The 20,488-nt window shown below is 39.5% G+C and overlaps 1 protein-coding gene across 2 annotated transcripts in view; it reads left to right on the top strand.

Moving 5' to 3' along the window:
• The window catches only part of CNTN3 (contactin 3), a 118,247-nt gene that overhangs the window by 18,768 nt on the left and 78,991 nt on the right, over window positions 1–20,488 (top strand). For both annotated transcript variants that reach the window (XM_087744029.1, XM_087744030.1), the window contains exon 2: window positions 13,538–13,671. In XM_087744029.1, the coding sequence (XP_087600155.1) occupies window positions 13,617–13,671 (55 nt within the window). In that variant the 5' untranslated portion in view covers window positions 13,538–13,616. The remainder of the gene's footprint in view (window positions 1–13,537; window positions 13,672–20,488) is intronic.

Genomic DNA, 20,488 nt, shown 5'->3' with positions numbered 1-20,488 from the left:
CTAATGCTGGAATTCATTTTGCAGTAATGAAGGGGAGCAGGGGTGTGTGGGGCAAAACAGAGAGAAAGTGAGGAGTGGGAAGAGGTCGGGAAGTGTTCTATTAAAATAAAAATAATGATTTAAAAAAATACCATATTCTGTGGTCTTAATAGTAACCATAAAATGGTTTGATTCTGATTAGCTTGCACATGACAGTGTGCTGTTTATCAGCCATACTAATCAACTGAACATCTGTAATGGCTTTATCATATTCTCCAATGGGTATTCTTCTGCCTGCTAGTTCAGTTTAAGTGTGTTTTTTCTATTATAATCTCACTTTGGGGTTAATATCTCTGCTACTAGTTTGGAATTTGGCTGAAATCCAGTATTTAAGTTTTCGGGCAATATCTCATAGTTTCTTTTTTAAAAACACTTTGCATAAAAATATTTGAGCATTTTACTTCTATTCATAAGAGAGGAAAGTCTCTCGGGGTGAATAACTTTTAAAGTGAAACTTCATAGACATCAATGCAGATTAAGCTGCCTTGGTCTCAAGTAAGAAGCAGAAGGGAAAAAAAAGTACTGAAATGGGTTCAGCTATAACCATTCAGCTGTGACTTTGAGCTTTTCTTTCCTTTCACATCAGTGCTCTATGCTGCAGGGGATTATTTTCTTGCATGTGACTTGGAGTGAGATAATCACAGACAAGATAGATTAAGGGTACCTGTGGCCATATCTCCTGAAGCTCAGTTCCTTGCTAAAATTGGTGAATTCTTCTATCTAGCTCCTCCATTCCCAGGCTATAGATATTTTAAAAGAATAAGAAAAGGCTGGTAAGACTGTATAAAAAATAGAAATTTCACATTTTTTACTTTTTTTTCCCTGTTTACTTACATACTTGAAGTATTTATGCCATTTTGCCCCCTTGGTATCTTACTTCTTGGGAATTAATTTTTCTTTTGCAATTAAACAGAGGCAATACATCTCCTTACCCATTGCATGTCGGCTGTCAGGCTGTAAACAAGTGTTGTGGCTGGAGCATGTGTGGAAGCGGGGCTGGTACTTCAGCTCGCTGGGTGAGGGAGGTCTCAGCTTGGGACTGCAATGGCACATTCCCCCAGTGCTGTTTTTGTCTCTTATCTTCAACCATGTAAGATGGTTTGATGTGAATTATTCCCTCTGAGTAGCTGCCTTGACGTAGAGCGCTGTGCATGGCCCAGTGTTAGGCTTAGCTTTTCCATCACTGGGGGCAGTTTGAAGGATGCCTTGAGCTTCACAGCAGAAGACTTTCCAGGGAAGCCTGTTGCTGTTGGCTTCCCTACCCAACCTGCTCCATGTCTTAGCATTGAGTTGAGTTTTCAATAAAATCTATCCAGCACGTGCATTTTGGTTTAAAGGCTGCTGTACTCAATGTGTGCTGACCTTAAACCCAAGGATTTACTGCTAGTTCAGTCATACATATGACACCTCACCCTTGCCTACCATGGCAAAAACTGTAGATGTCTAATAGCTAAAGAAGAAACAAAGGATCTCCTGTGTTCGCCTGCAGGCTTATTCCTCTGCTTATCTAGCTGTGAGGCAGAAAATGAGCCTGTGGGGTCTGTCTCAGGTTAGCTTGCCTATGGGTCATCTCTTCCTTTTGGCTTGCTTCTGCTTGGAGGGAGAAAAAAAGAAACCTGTGTGTGAGGCTATGGAAAGAAGAGAAACTTTCCGTCACTGCTCATGTGGAGCAGTGTGTCTCACCAACAAGTTTGCATCAATTTTATGTCAGTTTTGGTCTGAGGAGTTTCTCTCCTTGATATCAGTCGAGAAGAAACAATTGTATAGTATAATAGTAAAATTTTAAATTCACAGCTATGCGTTAGTGTACAGACATGCCAGAGGACCCATGTAGGGGTCAAGCATCTGCCTTAGAGTTATGCAATACAATTGTTTGTTTGGGTTTTTGATATGTTCTCCTTTGTAATGACTCCCTGCAAAGTTATGTAAAAAGCTGAATTAGTGGTTAAAACAAAACAAAAACAATGCAGAAAAACTGACCATCAGACCTCTGAAATGTAATGTGGGAAAGGCTGTCCTTTCTCACTCTGAGTAAATTAGCCAGAAAAGTCTGCATTAAAATGTATTATTAAAGACTTTAAAATATGAAATCTTGGAGACTTGTACCATTTAAAAGCAAAGTTGAGTCCAGACGTTTGTGGGAAGCCACAAGGGCCACGGTGGCATTCAGACTGGAGAGGTGCAGGTGAAGCCCAGGCACTTAGAGGCTTTCATCCTCAAATCTCTGGTAGGAATTTTTTTCGTTTTCTATTGGAAACAAAGAAGTAACTATATTGCTCTTTATGGAAAATGCCTGCTTAGTGCAATACACAGGTCATGTTTTAAGTCTTGGTTGGATGTTTTAAGTAACTAAAGAGGTGGTCATGCATTGAGGATTTCTTGCCTGTATTGAGTTATGCAAATGACAAAAATGCCATTAAAATTGAAAAAATTTTCTTGTAGGTACTTGAGCATTAATGAGACTTTTGGAAGGAGGAAAGAAGGTGAGAAGGAAGGGAATTTTTTCTGCCATTGTCTGTTCAGTATACATTGTTAGTTTGTTATATATGTTGTTTTTATATATAGCTAGCTGTAAATATATCTGTATGTATGTGTGTATACATATACACAGCTAGCAACACATTTTACTGTTTAATCTACAAAATCTGTAAGTTCTTTCAAGCCCAAAGTGTACTGACTGTTTAATTTGTCACCTATAAAGTTATTAAGACACAGAATGACTTTTCTCGTATGTTGCAGTTTAAATTCTCAGCTTAAGGAAGAGTTTAATGGGATAGAAATGTTGAGTTTCTGTAAGGTCTCCTGTAGTGAGAGAGACCGGAAAGGCTAGAGTGTATGTTTTGAATATTTTTGTGTCTAAGAGCAGCAATATTTGTTACAGGGAACTTTGTAAATCAGAGTAACTTCTTTCTCAGGAAAAGTTAGTTAAACACAGGGGCCTGTTGGTATAAACTTTGGTGCAGTCTGGTGTTGAGAGTATTTCTGTGTTGTTTTGTATGCTTTTGAGTTGCAGTGCCCTGACAGAATAATATATTGTCAACACTCTTAAAGTGGATTGACTACGTTGCTGTTTCCTCTGGTGGCATTTAATGATCTGTCTATGGTTAGGCGTTTTGTTTTGTTTTTTCATTTTTTTTAATCTTTCTATGTTGGGGGGTGGAATTTAGGAAATGCTTGGGGTTTGTGTTGAGGGTTTTTTTTTTGTTGGTTTTTCTTTCAAGTGCTTGAAGACAACCTGTTATTACTTTATGGCATTTCTTTGCTCCCTAGGTGCCACAGTTCAGGTAAATGGAACTGCCTGAATTCCAATTTCTGGGATTTGAAGCTATCTCAGGGGTAGGATGAGTCTTGCTTGTCCTATACCCTGATTTTATGTCAATACCGTGCTTTTGTATGGGAGAAATATGATGGAGAATGGCACATTCTGCTTAAAAATGATATTTGAACTATGTGGTATTACTGCGAGCAACAGGATTATTGGAAATTCAGGAGACTTTAAAATTTTGACAAAGAGGGAGCTACTGACAAATTGCTGTAGGTAACCCTCAGAGCCAGGTCAGCAACCCTGATCAGCGTTCGCAGGGCTCCCTGGCCAGGTGAGGCAGTGCCCTGCGGGAGGTGGATGTTAGTGCTGACTAGGACAAGGTGAGATGTATGGTTCAACTTTGTTCTGGCCAAGGAATATCAAAGTGAAATTATGTATGCAATGGAAAGTAATAAGTTATATTTGGGCAACCATGCAGGATAAAAGAAGCTTTTGAAATTATGATTTGTGGGAGATGGAACCAAAGGTGTTTTGAAAGAAATAAGGTATTATTTGTACCTCACCAGAGACTGCTCTCCATATGTTAATACAAAAGGTACTTTTGTGGGAATGAGGAATGGCTAATAAAAGTAACCTTAACTGCCAAAGGTCAGTCTTACTTTCAGAGACTGAGTATTGGCTCATCAGCAACACTTCTTGCCATCCCAAGGCTCGTCATGCAAGTACACTGGCAGCCCCAGAGAGCTGGTAATGCAAATGCAGACATCGTAGTCAGCCGAGTTATGGAAATCGGGTAGTCAGTCCCCCGCTCTCCCCCCCCCCCCCAGCTACACAAGGCATAGTTCTTCGTATTTGATTTTTCCAATAGCTTTGATTTATTTATCATAATTCTAGAGCCTTAGACTATTTTGAAGTGATTTGTGACATCTTGTCATCTGGGTTCAAAGAATTTCTGACCTCTGGAACTACTTGTCTTGGAACGCCCAGTTGAAGGTGATGACCCATATGTGTTATCAAAAGGGTGTCTGAAATTAAGTTACAGGGAGAAAGCCTCAGGCATACAAATTATAGTAATAGTGGCCTGAAAATAACAGAGGAAATACTTTATTTGTGACAGGTCACTCTTCTGCGAGGAAAAAAAAAATTAAGGCTTTTTGAAGTTGGTTATTGGTTTGAAATATGGTTATTCCAAGAAAGGAGGAATTAATGGACAGAACGCAGGTCGTGTCATCAAGGATGTATTGCAATTTTAACATTACAGTACGTTAATCATAGGGTTTTGAAATGCAAGAGGCTGTTGCACTGATGTTGTGTAGCATAGGTCGGGTAGGTATTTAATAATCTACTGAAGTATAGAGGAATGTATCTATCTGTATAATGGTAATAAATGGAGGTATTTAAAGTAGCAGCAGAAGTTAGCTTTTGGCAATGACTGGTGAACATGAATATATATATATATTTAAATTTTAATAACACTTGTAGGGAATTTCAAACTTTTCTTCGTGCTAAATAGACAAGATTCTGATTACTATAGGTAAAGAATTTTTACCAAGAAGTTGCAGCCTGAAGGTTTTGGTACACTGTAAGAACACCCTTTCTTCATGTATGAATTGGAACTGAAGATATGATTTTACTTGGAAACTGGAAGTGAGCTTGATGGTGACTAGGGGACACACAGTCTGTATGCAGATGAACCCTTTAGGAAACCCACAACTCTGCTCCTCAGGGCTCCAGGGCCATCCCTTGGCAGCAAGGACAGAACATGCTCTTGCATCTGTATCAGGACTGTGCTCTTGCCATTTGAGATCAAATGTCTTGGCTGATGCCTGTGCAGTTAATATTGTCATAGCAGGTGTCTTGTCTAATACATGCCTTAATTCTGTTTCTTCTGTGAGTAGAGGTCTTGTTTGTTTGTTTGTTTTAATACTAGCAGCTTTTGTAACTAAAACTTTGCAAGATATTATGGAAATAAAACACCAGGTTTTTTTGTTTGTTTCCGATAAATTGGTTAACTCCAAGCCATGACTGGTTGGACAGAAAAAGCAAACAGTATCAAGATAAGTTTTAAGAGTGAACTTTTGTGCCAATCTGCTTTGTCTCATCAACTTTCATATTTACCAATGGGTGGATGTTTCCTGAAGTAATGTGGAAAAAAGAAATATACTTCTGTTTTCATTTAATATCTATATTTTGAATTTGAAAAATTAATCTACTGTATCAGTGTAATACCTTCAGTGTACCAACACCAAAAAAAGACAGTTTAGTTTTTAACGACAGTAACTGAACATATCATCAAACTTTATTCACTGTGTTCAGAGTAGGTCTTCCGTGTATGTTGGATATGGAGTTACTATTGCTTAAAAGACTTAATTTTAAATTGTACCATGTAGTCGATTAAACTGAAAGAGTTAAAGGAGATTCTGATCAACATTCCCCTCTAAATTTAGGGAAAAAATGCAAAGCTGGTTCCTTTGTGAAGTTTTGTCATGGGTGTCCCAAAATTGATTGAGGTGGGCTGTCTCTGCAGGTAGTGCAAAGTAAAGACCTCCAGCTAGATTTGAAGAGGCTCTCAGATTGTTGGTACACAGGTTCATGCACAGAGTTGTGTAAGTTGATGGTCTTAAAGTAGTATTCCTGAGTATTATAGTACTATTCCTATGATAAATGTCATTCCTCAATTATTTTTCTTTTTGTAACTTCACTGCTTTTGTTGATATGGAATAACTCCCTGTGGTAAAAGGGAGTTTTATTCAGCAGTGTTACATCTTTCTTTAGTGGTTATAGTTCTTAAATGGAAGAATTGCAGATACGGATCCAGTAAACCTGTTGGTATATTCAGAGTGGATCTTAACGTTGTGACGAATAGGAGGTATAAAGCAGAGATGCTCTGTGACACTGTTTGTAGAAAGATTAGCATACAGGGAGAATGGGCATTCAATTACTACAAATGTTCTTCATTCCAGTGGGAAAAGGAGGGACTAAAAGAAGTATAGGGCTAGGGAAGATGCTCTGTAAACCAGAATCACCTGAGTGGTCCATGTCCTGGAGAGATTTACATCAACTGCAAAGGATGGATGGGCAAGTGAAGCAGGGGACTGTGGCTGAAAGAGTCAATAAATGCAGTGAGACAAGAGAAGCTGCAATAAAACTCTCCACGGAGCAGTTGTTGGTTCTTCTATTTGAAGCTTTTGTAAATTAACTTTGTTCAAAATGACACTTTTAACTAAGTCTCCGCTAATGACACACTGGAGATGACTCTAATCCTACTTAGTGCTTGGTAATGGTGAAGTTTCTCTAAAACTTTCTTCCTCCTTTTTGTGCTTACAGTCCAACTTCATCAGGATGATTTGTCTATTGTAGCTATCCCTGTAGGGATAGGAAGGCTGAGGAAGAGCCACAGGCAGCCTCACAACTGCTACCTGCAAAGGCTGCTTGCTAATGAGTGGTGCTACCATGCAGCTGTGGAACAAAGATCTAATGAGACCCCAAAGGAGTCAGAGCAACCATGATTTTCCTTGGAGCACCATTTTAAACTTTTCTTTGGAACAAGCCACAGTATTGCTTAGCACGTTTTTGAACTCTATTCTTTGTCATGCTTCTTTAGCTTTTAACTGGTCAATTCTTATTTATTTGAAGTCTTTCAGGTGTATTAGATGCATTTGCATTTCTTTCAGAAGTATACTGCCAGTGCTGGCTCTGTGTTATTCAATGTTTCCTCTACGTGTTTGGGTTTTTTTCCCCACCAAAGCCTTTCCAATCTCTAACATTAAATTACTCGATACCTTAGTCTCTAGATTTGCCTGTTGGATGATGTCAGACTTGAATTAACTATTCTCTTCAAGTGACAGAAATCCCTTCTGAGCTTTCATCTTGAACTGGCACCATGTCTGTGTCAATGGGACGAATAACAGATATAAGTTGGATTTAAAAAAAAAAAAATCTGTGGTCAACTCTGGCATTGGTTAGGTCTGCCCTTTACTTGGTACTTGCATATACCTTTAGCACTTTTGAGTTGGATTCATCTCAACAGAGACAGATCCAACTGAACTGGGCTATCTTGGTATTGAAGCAGAGTCTAGAGATTAGCTAGTATTAGAGAAAGACTAGCTTGATAAATTATGTGCAAATGTAGTACTTTTATAGTGGTTTTGTTGTATTTCTTTTGGATTTTCAAAAGCCTATTATTGTAGCATTTTTAATTTTTTTTAACTGAGCATGGAAAAATGTGTGTAGTTACCATAACAAAGCTACAGTATTTTCATCATGGCACCGGTTCCTTTCAGTCTTAGAGTAGGGACTATAAGAGGCAGAGGCTTGATTCAGTGATGTGGAAGATAACGGTCCATCATGTAGGTACTCCTCATTGAAACAAAGTATATTGGGTAATTTTTCACAGCTAGTAATTTCATTTTGAGGGAAATGAGAAATGGATATATATTCCCTCCCCCCCCCCCCCCCCCAAAAAAAAAATAGAAATGGCTACTTGAAGTTGCTGAGGGGTATTCCACACTAATCAGTGCATCTGCTTTTTATGATGCCCTGTGGAGATGACTTTATCATTAACTAGAGTGTTAATCTCATAATTTATCAAGATGAGATTCTAATAATTCTTTCCCTTTGCAAAGATATGCTGACCTCTAGTGTCAGTATATCAGTTTATTTTCTGTTTTGTGGTTTGTGATCAATACAGAAAAATAAGTTCTAGGTCTCTGTAGCTCTCCTAAGTTCCAGGAATTTTGTGTTAATTTAGACTTAGTGATGCTAAAAATTCCTCTAGCTCAAACTCAGTTTAACTTGAACTCATCAGCCAGATTTGACAAGTTCCCTTTCTATATATAGAAATAAAAATTCCACCTTTGGGGAGCTACTGCTTTTTACACTTGACTCTGGGTAGTAAAAATTAAGGTCACTGAATAAAATTACTGACTCTTGAACCTTTGCCAAACTTTCTATTTCTTTCAGACATTCTTGTCTATCACTTGCTATATTATATGATCTGAAAGTGCATAGGTTTTGAAAAGCTAATCTTGAAGGAAGAAAAATCAAGTTGAATTTTTGTTGTGTGCGTGCTTTCATCGTACATAATTTGTTTGGCTGGTGTGTCTTTTTTTTCTTGTTATCCTGTGGTTGTCTTCAACAGACTTCTCAGAAGAATTCATGAGAACTTACTTATCTCTGAAAGTCATCAAAGAAATGTATAATAAAGACATTAAATCTGTTGGGGTTTTTTTGTTTGTTTGTTTTTTCTGGTGTGTTTGCAGTACTTCACAGGTTTGCTTTCTTGCTGTTTGGAAATATCTTCGGCTTCTCCTGAAACCAGACCACTGTCTAATACTAGGGAGTGTTCTAATTTTAAGAACATATTTCCTTTTACATATTCTGTGGTTATTACTCTCTTTTGTTTCTTTACCGTCTTTCCCAACTACAGCAGGTGCTGCTTGTCTTTGCTCTTTCTGGCCTTTACATACAAAGTGCTGAATTTCTGTGGAGGTAATTTAAGTCCAGTCATTTCCAAAAGCACCAAAATGATGCTGTGGATATACCCCTTTGCTTCTGCAAAATGAGGGGGAGGTAAAATTATTCTTTGCTATTAATATTACATTACTCTCCGTTTGTAAGATGTGACATATTTGAAACATTACAATCAAATGGCAAGGAGCTGGAACCTTTTTTTTTTTTTTTTTGTACTCTTCCTTGCCTCTTTCTGAATGTGGATGATCTGAAAAATGACTGGGGTTGTGTAGGAGCTCTGAAGGTGACAAAGATGCTCAGCATTGTCATCTGACTTTGAATCCCTGCATTGGGACTGAATAGATTTGCAGATTATTTCCACAGGTTAGATAATTGGAATACGTTTATTATGAAAAATAACTTGCTGCAACCTTTCTAACATAATGGATTTTTTTGTTACCTCTGATGGGGATCTAATTTTTAGATTAATATATTAATTTTTTTTTTAGAAAAGTTTACAGTAAAGCTGAGCTGCAGTGGTACTCAATACTTTATTTTGGAGCAATTTCAAAGCAATGAGCTTACTCCAGTGACAAGTATTCACTGAGAGTCTATAAACAGCCTAAAACAGTCCTCTGACTTGGCAGAGGTGCAGAAGCGGAGGGCAGGGAGTACATGGTGGGTCTCGTGCTTTGCAACCCTTCGTGTACCTATTGGCAGCACGCTGGGATGGCGTCAGCAGAGAAAACTTCCTTTTAGCTTCTTTTCTTTAACGGCAAGGCTGTTGCTCAACAATGAACTGAGGAAAAACTTAAAGAATTTTATACTTTGGTGTCTGCTTGGTGTTAAATCGGTGTCAGTATGAATTTGCATCTTCCTTCGTAAAGAACTGACCTGTTATTGAGAATAAGGATATGTTTATCTGGCTTAAAGCTATAAATTTGAACACTACTAAAGTGTCATGTTTTTAAAAAATGAAATTTTGGTTATTCGGGAGTAGATCCTAGATTAGCAAAATCTTACAGAACAAAGGGAAAATGAAACATTTAAAATAATTTAAATCTTACAAGGTTAGCTAGCTGGTAACTACAATTCTCTTAGATATGCAAATTTATTAAAATATAATGCAGGCAGAGGTTGGGATGTATTTTTATGATTTTTATACCCACATATAAAACTCTTCAATTTTTTTAGCTTCTACCAAAGCACTTCTTTCTGGCCTGAAATGGGTCTATCATGTTCTGCTTTGCCCAGAGCACTTAAAGAACAAAATTAAATTAATTTAGCTTTTCCATCATTGTTTTTTCCTTCCTTGTATGACTGCAAGAAAGCTGACATAAAAGAGTGACCTACTTTAGTATTCCTACTCCACCTCCTCCTGTCTCCCCTTCCTGCCCTTCTGGCTATCCTCACTGCTCAGGGCAAACATTGCAGCTATAAAATAGCTAGTTTCCATGGGCTAGGATGGTGATGCTTAGGCAGGATTTAGCATTGCAGCCCAAAACTGGGGTGTGCCGAGATGCTTCTGTGCCAGGCTGGCATGGCACAGGCGCAGCCATGGCTTCTGATGGCTGCAGGAGCAGCCAGTCTTTGAGCAGGCTGTGTCCTGGATGGGTGTTTGCTTGTCCTGCCTCTGGTCTCTGGCTGTCCACGGATAACCTTCCTTAGGGGAAGGCTTTGCAGATGGCCCTTGGAGACATAGGGTGGGGAATGACCAAACGCAAGTCTTCTAGTTTCAACAAAAAGTATTTTTCTCACTTTCTGTATGTGTGGCTTTTTATTTTTTTTTAAAACAAAAACAAGTCTTGAACTGCAGATCTGACACAAAAGAGGTTTCTGCCTCCCTTCATGGGATCTCCTCACTGTATGTATCTGACTTCGGGGTTTTTTTGGCTCCAGGAAAGGAAGAATTATAATGTTGCCAAAGCACTGTTGTGGGTTTTCTAACATGAAAACTTACCACAATTTATCATGCTGAGATGACTGCTTTTGGAAACCAATAATGAAAGGCAGGTCCTGCTTCACTAACCTGGTCTCCTTCTATGACAAGGTGACCTGCTTAGTGGATGAGGGAAAGGCTGTGAATGTTGTCTGCCTGGACTTTAAGGCCTTTGACAACATTTCCCACAGCATTCTCCTGGAGAAACTGGCTGCTCAGGGCTTAGATAAGTGCACTCTCCGCTGGTTAAAAAAAACTGGCTGAATGGCCGAGCCCAGAGAGTGGTGGTTAATGGAGTTAAATCCAGTTGGCAACCGGGCATAAGTGGTGTTCCCCAGGGCTCAGTATTGGGGCCAGTTCGGTTCAATATCTTTATCGATGATCTGGATGAGCGGATTGAGTACACCCTCAGTAAGTTTGCAGATGACACCAAGTTGCGTGGGAGTATTGATCTGCTGGAGGGTAGGAAGGCTCTACAGAGGGGCCTGGACAGGCTGGATCGTTGGGCTGAGGCCAGCTGTATGAGGTTCAACAAGGCTCAGTGCTGGGTCCTGCACTTGGGTCACAACAACCCCGTGCAATGCTACAGGCTTGGGGAAGAGTGGCTGGAGAGCTGCCCAGCAGAAGAGGACTTGGGGGTGCTAGTTGACAGCCAGCTGAATATGAGCCAGCAGCGTGCTCAGGTGGCCAAGAAGGCCACTGGCATCCTGGCCTGTATCAGGAATAGTGTGGCCGGCAGGACCAGGGAGGTGATAGTGCCCCTGTACTCGGCCCTGGTGAGGCCACACCTGGAATACTGGGTTCAGTTTTGGGCCCCTCGCTACAAGAAGGACATGGAGGTGCTGGACCGTGTCCAGAGGAGGGCAACGAAGCTGGTGAAGGATGTAGAGCACAAGTCTTCTGAGGAGCGTCTGAGGGAGCTGCGGTTGTTTAGCCTGGAGAAGAGGAGGCGGAGGGGAGACCTCATTGCTCTCTACAACTACCTGAAAGGAGGTTGTAGCAAGGTGGGGGTCGGTCTCTTCTCCCAATCAACAAGGGATAGGACGAGAGAAAATGGCCTCAAGTGGTGCCAGGGGAAGTTTAGTTTGGATCTTAGGAAAAACTTCTTCACTGAAAGGGTAGTCAGGCCCTGGAACAGGCTGCCCAGGGAAGTGGTTGAGTGTCCATCCGTGGAGGTATTTAAAAGACGGGTATATGTGGTGCTTAGGGACATGGTTTAGTGGTGGACTTGGCAGTGCTAGGTTAACTGTTGGACTTGATGATCTCAAAGGTCTTTTCCAACCTAAACGATTTTATGATTCTACAATTCTATGTTTTAGTTGCATATGATAAACTTCAGGTTTTAGTCTGTGAGAACTGGGTGTGGTTACTAAAACTGTCTGATCCAGAGAGCTGCTTGGGGGTGAGATACTCTCCCCCCCTGCCCCCCCTCCCCATTTTTAGGTACTTGGGACTTGCTGTACCCCTACAGTAAGCTTCCCTCTTGTACCTGCTTTCCTGGCAGCAGATACCTGCTGAGTGATCAATACCCATTACTTAATAGAAATGTGAGGTTTTGGGTTTGCTTATTTTCTGTTTTAGAAACACATGAAGTCAGAATGCAATACCCCAACAGTACGGAGGAGAGGGCGCTGCTGTCAGCGCTGTGTGCCTTGCTGTGGAAGCTGATAGCGTACCCTGTGTGAGCCGGGATCGCAGGATGCGGAAAGATACAGTTCTTGTGGCAAAGGGCTGTGTCATGTTTTTCTGGGAAGCTGAAACGCTCCTAGCAAGTCGCAGGGTGGGGATGTATCAGAGTGTGATCTCTTTTTCTGGGGTGCTTAGCTTGAAATTCGGACACTCGATTTACAGGAGTATTAGAAACTTTCAGCCGTAATGTGAAATATGGCTCACATGGAAGAATCAAGTTCAGACATATCGGATTTGGTTCCTCAGAATTAATGGTTGCTTTCTTGATCTTAATATTTCTGATTCATAGACTAGTTTCAGAAGGAACCTTTTGGTCTGGTCTGTGTACTGCAGAACTTCAAATTTTGCCCAGCTACCCTTCCTCTGAAGAAAGAGGATGCTGTGGAAGTGGAACACACAAAATATGAAGGTTACAGTTGTCATACAACTTCAGAAAATTGACTGTAAAGCTTTTTTAGGAAAAAATAAAATTAAAATAACAATGTCATACCTAGGCTAGGAGACCTTGGCCAAACTGTTTATCACTTAGCCAGTAACAAAGTTGGAAATAGAAGCTAGCAAATTAGTTCATAGCATGTCATTACACCTGATGCACTTGTGTAATGTGCACTGGTTTTTTCAGTTGCTAGATCTTCCTCTTCAGACTTCTACAATGCTGTTATGCATATTGAGTACAGATTTAGTGTGGAAAACAAAGTAATGGGTTAGACATGGCTTTAATTAAATTAGTTATTGTACATGTTCAGGTTTTTGCTAGCACAGTGTATACAAGGTAAGTGCAATGCAAGCCATTCTTGTAACAAATGCATTAAACTACTGTACTTTGTGTATGATTGCACCTCATGTACTCTCTCTTCCTTTAAAACTACTGTTTCTCACAAATAAGTGAATGCTGGAGATTGGTGAGAAGTAGGAACTACAAAATCAAATTACCAGTCAGGTTTGCTCCTGCTGGATTATATAACTTCTAACACCTCATATACATGCCTAAATGTGATACATGTATGTACTCTTCTGTTGAGGGTTAAGTCATAGGAAAAAAGAGGAACAGTAGAGGATCTGTCAACTTTGTATTTTTTAAAAAGTGCATTAACAAGGAAGCCAGTTCTTAGGGTTCATCATGGGATTCAGTTTTATGTTTGTTCTCTTAACAGGTTAAGCATTGCACCTGGAAGACTAAACATCCAGTTCACCTGAGACTGAACCAGAATTACTGAATTTAAGTGACTGAAGATGCTGCTGCTGTGGAAATGGCTGTTCCTGGTATCATTTCTTGGCTGTCTTGGAGGTAACAATATACAATAATATCCAACTTGCAGTTCAGAGCTATGCATAAGTCTCCAGATTCCAGATTTGAACTGCACTTGAGGAATAGAACCATGGAGACTTTGAAATGCAAATGTCATGTAGAGTTTAGAAACCAAGCATGCAATGTGTATCTTAAATAATACAAAATATTAACAGTGAATGAATTAAATAACCTTTTTCCTTCAAAGTTACTACATAGGCCTATGCTTTCAAAGCAAGCAGAAGATACTTGAATACATTAAGGATGTTATTAGTAACGCATACGTCATAGGTATGGTGATTTAATAGCTGCAATATATGTTTTTCTTTAACTGGAAACTTTAAATTCTTGCTGTAACTGGGGATGATTGCTGCACCTTTTGTCAAAACTTTGTTTATGTTAGAATGGGTTTATTCATGAGGACTAGCACTATGTTGTTATTGCCGCACCAATTCAGCAGTTCAGAGGTTTGTTTGGGTTTTTTTTTCAGTTCAGGTTTTCCTGCTCCCCAGGCAATAGCCTAGCTAATTCTCAGTGTTTGGAACTTGTGCTGCTTTTCAGGTCTTCTCTCTCTCCTGCCACGTTAGCTCTTCTGAGTCATTTTTATTTACCTTATCGAGGTCAATGCTTAGAGCAGCAGCAGAAGTCCTTTGCTTTTCTTGGTGATCTCTTCGTTCAGCATGTGTTCTGCTTGAGCATCCCTAGTAATACCAAGGTGCATGTGAGGGAGAGAAGAGGCCCCTGTTCTGTCCTCAGGGTTTGACTCCTGGTGATTTTGGTGCGCATTGGCATCGCTGGGGTTGTGAAGAGCAGGCACAGCTGATAGTGCCCAAATTACCTACATGCATCCTCTACAGAACAGTCAGTGCTACTTTGGGAAGGAGGGTAGTACATATGCATGTACTTAATTGAAACATGTAAATCGAATGGTTTATAGCCTGGGTCTGTTGTGAATAGATGTGTTTTTCTTTGCAACAGCTCTTAACGCAGGGATAGATAGAGAGAGACCTTGATGCTGTGGCTGGCCTGTGCAGTTAGTCGGCTGTGATTACTTACTGATACTGCAGCGTGTGCTGTGCCAGCCTCTTCTCTCATCCCCCCTCCTCCTGTAACTGGTGCTTATGTTCTGGCTGCCCTCAGGAGGATTGAATTCCTGCATGAGGTGCACAGAAAAATGATTGTGAGTAAGGTATATGGATTTAGCTTTATATGGAGACTCAGAAGGCCAGGATTTGCTTTTGGCTTAGTCAAAAAACTTTGAAGAAAGGGAAGCCACATTGTTAAACCAATCTGTAAAGTGAAAGGTACTAATATTGTCTCTATCCAACCCAAACATTTTTCTACAGAAAAAGAAAATCCCAAGAGACTTAAAAAATATAAATTATTTTTCCTGCAAGACTACTTTACAGATTGCTTTCTGAAAGAGGTCTTGAGTGTTTCTGATACTGAAACAATCATACAAGACTTGAACAGAATTATTGGTTGAAATAGAGGGGCTTTGCTTTTCTCTCCTTTTGCTAGGAGCAAAGCTACGTTTTTATACTTCTTTTGAGTAGATACTGTCTTGCTGCTGTGTCCATGCTTTCCTTGTGTCAGTCTGGCCCATCCTGCTGCCGTGGCGTAAGCCATGCATTAAGTGTAACTCCCTTTGAGCCCATGGAAGTCCCAAAACAGCGAGGGAGAAGGCAGCAGGGAGCTGTTTCCCTACAGCAGTGTTAGAGGTAGTGTTTTGTGGCATTCCTCAATGCTGCTCTTCTCTTTTAGCAGCAAACGTGTGCAGCAGTGGCGCTGCATGAGGCAGGAGTGTGAAGTTGTGAGCAATCCTGCGTTAGCTAGTGGAGCTGTCCCAGCCAGGGCTGTGCCTCTCTTCTGGGCTGCATCTGGAAACATCTGAAGTTGAAAATGTGTTTGTAGTCTTAAAATGACTTGAAGGATATAAGTCCACTCTCTATAATGTCTACTGCTACATCTCTGTTATCATTGGGGAATTACTTAAAGGCCAATTAGCCACGGCTGCATCTGAATTGGCAAAATTTGATATTATAAATGTCAGCAAAACAATTTGTTGTTGCAGAATGTATGTATGCGCTTCTGAATCTCTCATACATAACTTTGGATTTCTGCTGACTGTTCAGTACAGCTGTTATTCAAAGGATATGTATTATTTCCTAATTTAAATATAGGCTAAACCAAACAATTTTTTAAAAAGTGATTAGTTGTTGTAATGAAGGATACTGGGGGGATGGGGGAATAGAACAGGTAAAATCCAAACATTAAAAATCATTAGCTACCTAAATATTTTTTTCCAAAGTCTTGTTGGTTTTGATCTGCTGGATATTGTTTTTGTTGTATTTACATTGCAATAATTAACTAAAATGTATGAATAAATTTCATGCAATAAATCACTTCTCTTGGAGATTGGCATTATGCATGTTACTTGTAGAACGAATGATTTCATTATGTTCATGGTTATGTTAGTGTTAGATGAATATTGATGCTTAAAAAAAGGCTTTGTTTTCAATCTTTTAAAAATAATTTCTTTCTATAAGTTTTTTTGTTGAAATAAGGTAAGGCAGATAAGGACTAATAACTTTATCTTACTGTAGTTTTTCGTTACATTTGTACGATTTAATAGTTATCCTTTGAATTGTAACAAATGTCTGAGATACAGGTAGTATAAGAGAGGAAGGCTAAAAACCCCAATATTTCATTCATAGATAACATATAGAAAATGTTCTTTTGAAAAACAACAATCACTTCACCCTTATTGAAATTGTATCTTTTTAAATTGCAAAGCATGCAAATCTTCTCTCTTGATGTGTTGAATTTAAATATGCTCTTTTTTAAATGGAAAAAACCTTTGAGGTAATACATGAGGTGACATTCAGACCTGGGAGGGTAGGCTAACTCTTCAATAGCACAGCGTTCTCCTGGTCTCCCATGCACCGCTGATGTGTTATGAGCAGTAATATGGAGAAAGCTGTAAACATCCATCTCTACTTGGAAACTTGCAAACAACTACTTGAAGTATGAGCAGCTGCAACATCTGTAGAACTATTGGTGTTACGCCCTGAAATCTTTGCTCAGATCACTTTGACCTTGGTAGTGGTTTGTGCGGAGAAGTACATAACCGCCTCCTACAAAGATGAAAGATTTTTCACCTATCTATTCAAGGACTTTTTTTGTCCTTTAATCTTTCTTACATTTTTATTTCATGTCATCTCAGTTCTTTTGGGTCATATTTAAAAGCAACTTAGATGAAAGCAAGTTTTGTTTTTGCTGCCTATGAAGAAAGGCAGCCCTAAGGATCCAGGATGAATGGGAAGGTTTCTTATGTTAAACCGTATTAACACCAGGTCTACCAAATGACTTCCTGAAAAAAATGTAATAAATGTGTGGTTCTCAGCGAATGTAACTGCAGAAAGAGACATGGTATGAAAGGGATGATGTTAGCTGCAAATTCATCAATTCACATCTCTCAAAGTACAATATTTTCAATAGCGAAATTGGCATTGACTATCACTGAGTTTGCTAATAGCGAAGTGTCTGTTATTCAGCTAACTACTCTACTAGCAGAATACTTAATTTCCAATTCCCATTGCAGTAACAAGGAAAATATTGCTAATATTTGAAGTGCAAATGATTCTGATCTGGTGTAAGACTCTCTTCTTCCTTTGTGCATCCTGCTAGCCCTTCTTTGCGTCTATTTCAGTTCATCTCCCTTCAATTAGGGTACGTCCCAAATGTCAGTTTAGTAGCTATGGGAGTTGGTAGATTGGAGGACCAGCAAGAAGTCAAGCAAAAAGCTGTTTTTTTCACATTGCCAAAAGCCAGATGGTTTGATGGAGCAGGACTGCTTGGAAGCCTTGGGCACCCATAATTGGTATATATCCCTGACTTAACATTGTTATATTGGCGTCATTAAGAATGTTGCTTGGAGTTACAGTCAACACTTGCAGAGACAAGAGTTTGAGCCAGATGTAGTTTGCTGAACAGCCTGAATTGAGCATTTCCAGCTGCCTAACCCATCTCACTTGAAACTCCATGAAAGGTCTCAATCCTGACATACAGATGTTCTGCTATTTGGAGACTGGGTGTGTGTTTAATGCTAACATTACCTGTTTGCTTCAGTTGCTTGAATATTATTAGTGGACCTTTTGAACAGTGTGCTTCCAAAAATCCACTTGGGAATCCTGTAGCTGAATTTATTTCAAGGCGGATTTTAGCAAGAGCACACTGTAAATGTAAAACAAGTTGTTAAACAGTTTTGAGAATGTTACTTTTAACCTGTCATTAAGATAGATCAGCAGGTATTCTGACTCTATAGAAAACAATTTTTCTAATGCTCTGCTTATAAGCAAAAAGACAGTTCTCTTAAGACCTGTCTGCAGTTCAGTGTTATGAAGTAACATCATAGCTACAGAAATGGAGATGCTGCTGATCTTGGCTTATAAACCTTGACATTCTGTGTCCTAACAGATAATGTATTTCAAACTAGTTCCCTTATTGCAGTGTCCTATATTGAATTGGTTTTCGTTTATCCTATGCGAATCTTCACAGTTCATCAAAGTGGGGATGTGAGAGTATCTAAGAAAAAAAAAAATTGCCCTTGGGTTTTTGTTTATTATGTATGCTTATATCTGTATGACTAATGATCCTGCGGTCTTTTTGTCCATTTACCTTGGGGAGCAAAAAGGTGATTACTTAGCATTAAATATATATATATGGAGTTTCAAAATGTCTGCCTTGTTAGAAAAGAAATTTCAAAACGCATACTTTAGTATTATTATGTTTAAATTACTCTGAAGAACAACTTCAAAGATATAAGTGAATGAAATATGCGAAACAACATGAACAGTTAAAGTGCAAAACTAAGCCATGATCTGTGGTGGAGTCATGAATTGATTCCAGGTGTGTTACAGCTTCTCCTGACTCTTGTATAGACTTTCACCTCTCCAGTGTGACCCAGCTGATTTCACTTACTGTTTTGGTAAACTGCACAGCAGTTCCTTTGTTTTCAGAATGCTGGAGGAGAAGTGTGCCGCAGACTGTGATGCACTGCTATTGCAGTGACTGGTAAATACGGTGAAGATCTAAGATAAATAAGGTAAACACCTATCACATGAGAGTGTAAACTGCTTCTCTGCAGTTTGCATGACAGCTGGCTTTTCTTACCACTCTTGCTAATTTTGGCTTTGTTTTCCTGCTGCAGTTTATTGCATTGCTCAGCTGAAGAGGAGGATTAAGCTCTGTGGGGAGCACTGCCTCCATCAGTGCTGGCTGGCACAAGTGCTGCACGTTTGCTCACCGAGCCTTTCACAGCAGCACTGGTGGGAGCACAGGCATTAGTTTCTTTTGCTTTCTCATAACTTTCTACTATTTTCAGCTGGTTTATATTGCTAAAACTGACTGCTCTGTTCTCCCTGGAAAGGTATTTTTTTTTAAGTTTCTCCTGAGAATTAAGTGGAAAAACAACTTTTGAAGGATGTTTGAAGGGTAAAGAAAGCTGTGAATAAAGAGAAAGTTCAAAGAAATGAAACAAGGAGAACTATGTGTGTAAATGCATGAAATTTTTGTCCTTCCGGAGATGAAAGGGCACGTTTCAAACAGCATCTCCAGGGCGAGACCTGTAGAATCCTCTTGGACTAACTTTCTCTGCTAAGCTTCTAACTTGTTGCCACCACAAATAGCATTAGGATACACTGTCTTGACTGTGCTTTATCTTAATAGAGCAAAACAAAAAATTACCATTAAACTTATTTTTAACTCCAGGCATTACAAGCCTTGGCTGAAAAAAGGAAAAAAAAAAATTATTGTAGCATGCAGATGCTATTTGGACATTGAAGCCTGGCTCCTGTTCTGGCCCTTTGCAGTGAGATTTGCCAACAGGAAGGTTTTCCTTCTATTGCCTTATATAATAGTCCATTTGAGTTTAAAACTAGATCATGTTGTATGTATTTCTTTATGTCAATTCAGATGTTTTCATTGTTCTCATTTTTTCATTCCCCCCCCGCCCCTCAGTCTAATGCAGAAAAAACTCTGTTAAACCTTCAGGCTCAGCAATGTCATGTATCAGATCCACTGCTCTCCCCTTTATTAGTATTAAGTTTAGGAGACTTATGAAAGCGGAACACATAATTCTTACTCTTTTTTTATTTTTACAAAGAGCATGAAAACAAACCTTCCATGTTCTTACTGATTTATCGTTGCTTTTAAATCATGCTACGAGGAAAGTAGAAATATCCTCTTCATAGGAAAAGCTTGGCTCGCTACACCTGGAATACCATTTTATGAGATGGTGGGTGATTTGCTTGCTTGGGCATGTGCAAAGGATTTCAGTCAGGTTCCTGTTTTGACCCCACATCTTCTGTCCCTTATTGACTTGCAGGGGCAAAAAGGGGATCTGACTGAAGAGAGTGTGATACATGTTCCCTTTTTAATATCATTGCACTTGCCCCAGATCCCAAATATCAGGATCCTGTAAGATAAATGAGGGGAGTGAACAATATTCCTGTGCATTCTAGCATCCAGTATAATTGGAGACAGGCTTGAATGTTTGCCAAATCCTTACTAGCCAGCTGATCTGGAAAGCCAGTACCTTTCTCCTGTACCAGGTTTACAGATGCGCTAGCGCGTATGTTTTCCCGTCACGCTGGGATATGTATTTTTTGGGGAGTGCTGCTGTAGGATCTGACCACAGTAATGAATATGGTCTCAATCCATGCTACCTTGCATTTATATGTGCAGTCTGTTTATTTAAGAGCTCCGTCTCTCACCCAGTATCCATGGGTGCATCTGTTATCTTCCTCTTGGTCTG

This window comes from Nipponia nippon, unplaced genomic scaffold (genome assembly GCF_047370975.1).
Source record: "Nipponia nippon isolate SJK-2023a ecotype South Korea unplaced genomic scaffold, ASM4737097v1 scaffold_9, whole genome shotgun sequence".
NCBI classification, from domain to species: domain Eukaryota; kingdom Metazoa; phylum Chordata; class Aves; order Pelecaniformes; family Threskiornithidae; genus Nipponia; species Nipponia nippon.
The sequence above is the reverse complement of the archived record's forward strand: the minus strand, read 5'-3'. Positions and strand labels throughout refer to the sequence as shown.